General features: G+C 39.4%; 1 protein-coding gene across 31 annotated transcripts in view; it reads left to right on the plus strand.

Moving 5' to 3' along the window:
• Positions 1-2,722, plus strand: part of LOC120238610 (sarcolemma associated protein) — a 154,233-nt gene extending 151,511 nt beyond the window's left edge. For 16 of the 31 annotated variants that reach the window (XM_039242409.1, XM_039242426.1, XM_039242416.1 and 13 more), the window contains one exon: positions 870-2,722. In XM_039242409.1, coding sequence (XP_039098340.1) covers positions 870-962 — 93 coding nt within the window. In that variant the 3' untranslated portion in view covers positions 963-2,722. The remainder of the gene's footprint in view (positions 1-869) is intronic. The other 15 variants (XM_039242411.1, XM_039242412.1, XM_039242428.1 and 12 more) reach the window with 1 other exon arrangement.
• The last annotated feature ends 5,263 nt before the right edge of the window (positions 2,723-7,985 follow it).

Below are 7,985 nucleotides of genomic sequence, written 5' to 3' on the forward strand. Positions count from 1 at the left end.
TTGAGCCCTGATCTGCAACATGAGAATATTTCTCTAAAAGCCAATTTTCTCAGTAAGCCTCTTAGAACATGAGTGGAAAATAAAGCTATCAACCAGAGCACGTAAACCCTCCAAAAGTTAACAGGGAATAGCCCACCCATGCTTGCCTGCAACAGGCATGTGTGTTAGTAGAACATGAGATAATCATGTGACATTACTGCACTGGACGTGGTTTTTACCCAAAGTATCAAAGAGGCAGGGGTCCTAATAGCTCTTCCTCATCTTGAACCCCATCTGATCTTGTCTTCTGTGGTTTCCAAGTAGAGGATCAAAGTGTAGACCATTTTCTTTCTATCATCTTACCCCCCAGCCCCTTCTGTAAAACCACCCCCACATAGAAATCTGGTTTTTATCAAGAAATAAACATTAAAAAAAGAAGAAATAAACATTTTAAGCCGACAGTATTCCAGGCATCTGTGTACATCAGATAGTTGCAGTATTTGGACACTGGAGTAAAGAAAGCAAGCCCAGCCCATAGGGTTTCTTAGAGGTCACTATTAGGTTTCAACTGTAACAAAATTGAAAACTGCCCAAGACTGAATGTAACTTCCATACAACCGTCCTCTAAAAGCATTCCTGCTCTAATGACTCTCCTCAGTGCCTATCAGTTTGAAATATATACATCACATATATATTTTTTTTACGTATTTATGCCATTTAACCTGCACTCCCTCATCTGTTTTCTTTTCTTGTTAAAATTTATTCTTATGCAAAGATAAGGTTTTTCTAATATTCTGTTAAGTATTCAGGACTCTCTGGAACCAAAGGGTTAATAGGTATGAAAAGAGAGGGAAGAATGTGATATTGACTCTTGGTTTCTTTCCACACAGAAACCCTGGCCCTGGATGCCCATGTTGGCTGCCCTGGTTGCGGTGACAGCCATCGTGCTGTACGTGCCAGGTCTGGCCAGAGCTTCTCCATGAGAGCGTTTCTTGAGTCCGTACACCGTCCTCCCTTTAGAAGCTGGCATCACACTCATGCTGGGGACAAACAGAACCATTTTCTTCCTTTTTACCTCTTAAGACAGCAGAAGTGCAAGAATACAGCTGTAGGGTCATTGCTTTAACTTATATAAAATGTATCTATCTATAAAGAGGATATAAAATTGTGACTTTATTCTACTGTAAGCAATAATTTGCTTGCAATTTTTCATGTAATTTTTAAATTAGTACGTTGAGATTCTGAATATTATGGTGGCCTAAAGTAGGCTTCTTGGTACACCAAATTATTTATAACATTAAATTTATGGGTATTTTACTCTGAATTCTAATGGCCAGATGATTCATTTTTCTGATTCGATAACTACCCAAACCAAACAACCAATACATACATGGGAAGAGAGGCCCTGTGTGCTCAGTGCCTATCAGTTTGAAATATATACACATATATATATTTTTTTTACATATTTACGCCATTTTTACTTGTTATAAAACCACTGAGCTATTGGGAACAAGACTTAGAGACAACTATTTGCGTGGATTTTCTTTCTTTCTTTCTTTCTTTTTTTTTTTTTAAGGAGAAATACACTTGGAAAATATTCTGTTCTAGTGATAATTCGGGGACTGTGTGCACGCTTGTTCAGCCTTAATGTGACTTGACGATGTGGAGGACGTCAACTCTGAAAACCTTTCCATGAGAGTGTGTATTTTCTTGAGCAAACTGAAGTATTTCTGGGAGCAAAAACAGTAATTCTACAATTTCAGTGCAGTAAACCAAACTGTTGAGTCAATTGGAATGTAATTTATTAAACCTCATGTATTTAAAGAGATATTTTCTTTAAAAACCAAGTTACTTTCTCATATACGGCATTTTAGGAAGCATGATTTTTTTTTTCTATCATCTCTTCCTCCAAGCATGTTTAATTGAAGAAAGAATTAATATCTCTTTAGATAAGCTTTTACTGACTTAATTTGGTTATGATACTTCAAAGCTAATTCATGTTCAAGGTGAGCTGTTGTTACCTACCAACAGATTTCCTGGTCAGGTATGCAAATGGTTATTTTCTTTTTACTGTTGTTAATTGGGACGTTCTGTTTATGAGAAGCATCATTCCCAAGATTAATAGTGTTCCATGCACAGTGAAGCACCTAAACACTGCTTGATGTTATAAATTTAAAACACAAAAGTGAAAGTTTAGCTATGGTTTTGTGCGGCACCACAGTTATGTCAATAAAATTTATTGAGGTCGTAGACTATCCTAAAGTTTCACCTCGTTAAATTTCTCAGTCAGTGCAACTGGGAGGGAATGTCAGTGAATTGGCTCGAATGTTCTGTGGGCATCCACAGGCCTAGCCAAGTGTTGAAATTGAAGTTTAGGATATAATTTGCCTTGTGATGTTTGGCAGTCGTTGTTTATACTTTAAAGGTTATATTTTAAGCTATTTGGGATTTGCTGTTGGGAGGATCACTAGATTTATGGAGGAATTAGTCACCAATGACTTGTAGAAAATGCTGTCATATAGTTCATTTCATCCTTTTCTGTTGCAGGAAGCCACTCCACCACAGAATGCTAATATGCCAGTGGTACCCAGTACCTCTTGTATATAGGTTATTGCAAATATTGTTCTGAAATGCTTAACTTCAGAATTACATTTTTTAAAGTAAATAATTGTTTTAAATCTATTTTGTAAAGATATAAAGTACAATAGAATTTCTGGAGTACAGATTAAACTATTTGCACTAACACACGTGATGTGCATGATTTAATAAAATAACTTTACTCTCCCTATGCATTTTTGAGTTGGATATCATTGAAGTTCTTAGTGTTGACTTTACTGTTAGATTGTTAATAGTCTTTTCTTGAAATGACTCTATGCAACGAAATATATATATGGTGTTTTTCAGGGTTTAAAAGAAAACACTGAGCTGTTTCCTTCAAGTTTTATTAGCCTTTTATTTAACTTACTCCTCTAATTTTTTCCCTTTTACTATGGTTATTGTTAAAACGTGACTCACTTGCCAGACAAGTCTCTTTAAATGTAAAGTCTAGTATCAATATTTACTTCATTCAAATTGAATTAATGGGTTTTTGTAGTCACTGCCAGTTTTTCTTAAGAATATGAATGAGCCTATTCATAAGCAATACCTCCAGTTCAGTTCACTTCCAGGTTAAATAAAGAATAGGATTGTTCACTGGTAGTTATAGTCATTAAGAAGTTTTAATCCTAGTAGTTAAGATTGAACACCCCTGTAATGGCACGTTGAAGAGTTACTCAGAGGTGCTACGTGGCTGCTCAGAAAAGGGAAGGAATGTGGCTCATGAGGCTAAACAGGTCATGTTGGCATCTGCCTCTGCCCTCTATCAGCTCTGTTGCCTTGGGAAAATCACTTCTCTTCCCTGAGTCTCCTGGTCCTTGTATGTAAAATGGAGAGAACAACATCCATATGTTTAGTGGTAGTATGAAAATTAAAAAGATGATACATGTGAAGTGTCGGCTCTCTGAGTGGTAAATAAGTGTTTGTGTGAGAGTGTCACCCTGGAAAGCCACCAGTATGTACGTTTTCAGAGAACGAGTACAGCTATTTAAAATGAATTGACCCAACAATTGAGACTTTCTGTTCACGTGAACGAGACGTGGCTGCAGTGTTAGGAATCTGAGGAAGTGGCATCGCCTAGCTCTGTGTGTCCCCTTCATGGTTTTGTCTTTGGGAAGTAATATGCTTAATTTGATAATGAGCCAAAGCTTACAACAGTTCGGAATTCCTGCTGCAACTGCCTTCAGAGCCACTTTGAGTCACATGTGAAAACCGGTCACACTGCTGAACAGTCAGAGGCTTGCAACTAAAAATAGTATCGCCTCCTTTGATGTCTGACTGTAATCACCAGATTCAATCCCAGCTGACTCTTGGCTCCTTCCAGTGGTTATATCTACTGTCAAAAGATGGTAATCTGCTACATACAAACTACCTACAAATCAACTTTGTTACAGATGTACAGCCTTGTTTCAAAAAATTCGCTTCTGGAAGTTCTGAGAACATAATATGTGTGCACTAAATTGTGATTGCCAGGACATTTAATGTAGTTTTTTTTGGTTTGTTGTGGGTTTTTTTTTTTTATATATAATAGTGATGGGTAAATAACCTAAATATTTAGCAGTGGGTCATTGGTTAAATAAATTGGCATTGCCACACTACAGATTATTGTGCTTGCAAAGTATATGGGAGGATATTCATACTATATTAAGGTAAAGCGAGAAGTTGGCCAGCATAGAATAACTCTGGTTTTATGAAGAAACAATGTAGACATATAGGATATGTTTATAGGAAGAGGACTCAGATTTACTCAAGCTAAGTAGTGCTTTTGTTGGTATGATTGTGGGTCGGTTATCTTCTCCTTTTATGATTTCTGATTTGTTTTTAGTAGCACATATATATTGCCTTTGTGAATTTTTAAAAAGCTTTTTGGTTTTGCTTTATTTTTTTTTTTAATGTTTTATTTATTTCTAGGAGAGAGAGAGAGAGAGACAGCGTGAGCAGGGGAGGGTCAGAGAGAGAGGGAGTCACAGACTGAAACAGGCTCCAGGCTCTGAGCTGGCAGTCAGCACAGAGCCCGACGCGGGGCTCGAACCCACGAACCGCGAGATCATGACCCAAGCGAAAGTCGGACGCTCAACCGACTAAGCCACCCAGGCGCCCCTGGTTTTGCTTTAAATTGGAAACAAAAAGAATTCTCCAGAATTCCAAATTTGTTTTCATACTGAATAAGTAACTTGTCAAAGTACCTACATTTAAAGGGACTAACGTTCATTTGCACTTAGGAATTCTGATGTATTCGTTTTGGACTCAGTCATACAGTTTTAAACATGCTTCGTGCATGCACATACATAGAATGCTGGAAGAGGCCTTAGCCAGCCAGCCATTTTCACCTTTTTGCCTCTCTGGGGAAAGAAATCCAGAGAATTTTTTACTCCAAGTCAGAATAATTATTATGAAGTTGTGAATTAAGAGGATTACTTCTTTTTTTGCTATTCCACTTTGTATCTGCAGGCTTTGATGGTTTTATATCCATTCATTTAGCAAATATTTATTGAGCAACCACGAGGAGGCACTGTGCTAGGTACTGACATTACTCAGTCCCTCTCATCACAAAGCTTTTGAGGTAGAGGGGAAATACAGGCAAGGAAGTCGGCATTTACAATACCATGCACTAGAGGAAGATGTAGGAGCCAGTGGTACCATTGAAGAGGTCCTCTCACATTTCCTCTTACTGAATTTCAGCCACTCAGCCATCCACGCCAGAGCCAAAGGTGAGTTTCCCTTCTAGGAAGTCAGGGTAACAGGACTGTTTTTTCTCGAAGTACCTGGCTTTGTAAAACCATTAAGACCTGAAGATTGATTTTCCTTGAAAAGACATTGTGCTTGAAAAGCATTTTTACTTCCCTGGAATTTTGCCCTGTTAAATGATCTGAACTGTACTTTGCAAGTAACAGGTTAGGGTTAAGTGTTGTTTGTTTGTTTGTTTTTTAATTTTTTTTTAAGTGTTTATTTTGAGACGGAGAGGAGGGAGCACATGAGCAGGGGAGGAGCAGAGAGAGAGAGGAACAGAGAGAATTCCAAGCAGGCTCTTTGCTGTCAGCGCAGAGCCTGATGCAGGCTCGAACCCACAAACCGTGAGATCATAACCTGAGCCTAAATCAAGAGTTGGATGGATGCTTCACTTACTTAGCCAGCCAGGCTCCCCAACCCGCCACACTTTTTTAAGGCAGCGAAGTGTCCTAACCAGACAAGTTCTTTGAAAGTGATCTTCCATTAATGGGCTGAGGCATGGATTGGATGGAAGCAGTAATCAATAACCCCTAGCACATTGTGGCACATGTTTGCCGTATCTTACTGCATGTGTTTACAGTACTGCTCATTCGGGAGAGTAAGCAGCTCTATATTTCTTCCTAAAGATGAAGCATGTTTCAGCCCAGATCTTGTAATACATAATTTACTACTCCTGGCATGCAGGGACATTGAGATCAAGCCTCTGGAAAAGAGAAGAACATTGAAAATAAGTAAAAAGCAAAACGAATCGGGGCTTGGGGAGGGGGTTGAGCATAAAAGAACTTTTGCTAGTTAGTTATGCTGCTTCCACTGTCTACAGATGCTGTTCACTTCATCTTTTCCAATTCTGGCCTCTTGAACTGGCCCAAGTACTTCATTTAGGAGAGATTGAAACCTCCACTCTATGAAATCACAGCCTGCAGCGTTGTGTTGTTTTTTTATCCTGAATTCTTATGTGTGTGTGCATCCTATCGTCTCGTTCCACATGGAATTTGAAGCAGGCACGTCTGCTGAGACAGCATACGTGCCCTCTTAAACGGGAGGGATCCATTTCTGCCAGACTAAGATCACTTCCTGGTGGCAGGCTCCTCAAGCAGCCAAGGAAAGAGGCATTAAAAACCTCAGCCATTTCTACTCCTTTAATCCCAGGTTTCCACTAGATTTGACTTCACTTTTTATCAAATCTTTGCATAGCTATGCCATTGTGGTTTTTGCTGAAAACTTGCTCTGAGATAATTAGCCTATGCTTTTTTAACCACCCACATCACACAGTGCCCCCCACCCCTCCCCTCCGTGTACTCCTTAACTAACTGTAAAGAGTTAACGTGGGTATTTTTAATCAAATTTTTATTCTCCTTATAAAGTCAGTATATATAAAGCTGATCACCTTTGCTTCTACAAACTAAATTTGGTATCGTTTTGAAGTTGGACATTTTAACTTTGCACTTCATGGAGTTAATCCCATTTAAAAATGTCGATGACTGGAGCTGTGGGAGCCAGCACCTGCTGGGGCGGGGGGGGGGGGGGCCTGTGCACCTCCCCACAGCCCCATTTTCCTCTTAATTGATCCTAACACACCAGATGTTTTTTCTTGTCAGTGCTTCAGCATGTACACGTTTTAATCCATGCAACGCCAGCTAAATATCTGACCCCTGATGTTGGATATTGGTCTGATTTTCATCAAAGCCCTACTTAAATTTCAAGCAGTTTGAGATGGGTGTTCAAATTGTCCCTGTGGCTCAATGCTGCACTCCATTTGAACGTGTGTGCCCAAGCTAGGAGCCCGTCCCTGACCCTCCCAGGCAGAAGTGGGCACTTCTTCCTAGACCCCATCTTTGTACCATGGCTTGCTTCATACTCTTACCTGTTTACATGCCTGCCTTTCCTGCCGGGTCTAAACCTCTTTGACCGCAGAGACCAAGTTTTATTTATTTGTAAATCCTTGGTGTCTAGCGCCGTGTCTGGGTCTTTAGGAGAGTTCAGTGAACATTTGAGGCAAAACACACACACACACACACACACACACACACACACACAAACCATGAGATGTTTATCCTGTCATTTTCTCAGAACATTTCTTTTTCTTTCTCTCTCTGCAAATATAAAATGGTTTACAAGGTCATTTGTAGGATTTCTAAGTGCAGAAATAAACTAAGGTGATAGGTAAGAGTTTTCACACCGAAAGGATCACTCCAAATACTTCATAGCCAGCATATCTGAGGTGATTCTTCAGATCCACCTTGTCTGATACATTGTACAAGCTGTCACCAAAGGAATGGACCTATTTGCTCTGAGAAAATGACATGATGAACAGGTCCATTATATCTTAGAGAATTCATGAATCTATTGTTCAGTCATGCAACTTTAGGAAAAAAAAGCTTTATATATATATACGTGTGTGTGTGTGTGTGTGTGTGTGTGTGTGTGTGTATAAATGTTTATTTTTAAGAGAGACAGCTCGAGTGAGGGAGGGGCAGACAGAGAGGGAGACAAGATCCGAAGCAGGCTTGGCGATGAGAGCACAGAACCCAATGCAGGGCTCGAACTCACTCAGGAACTCATTCATGATATCATGATCTGAGCTGAAGTTGGACGCTCAACTGACTGAGACACTCAGGCACCTGCAAAAGCTTTCTATTTTAAATTAGATGGTGAATTACATATGTGTTTTGTCCACATAA

The sequence above is a fragment of the Hyaena hyaena genome, unplaced genomic scaffold (genome assembly GCF_003009895.1).
Source record: "Hyaena hyaena isolate Hyena2069 unplaced genomic scaffold, ASM300989v1 scaffold_212, whole genome shotgun sequence".
Lineage (NCBI taxonomy): Eukaryota > Metazoa > Chordata > Mammalia > Carnivora > Hyaenidae > Hyaena > Hyaena hyaena.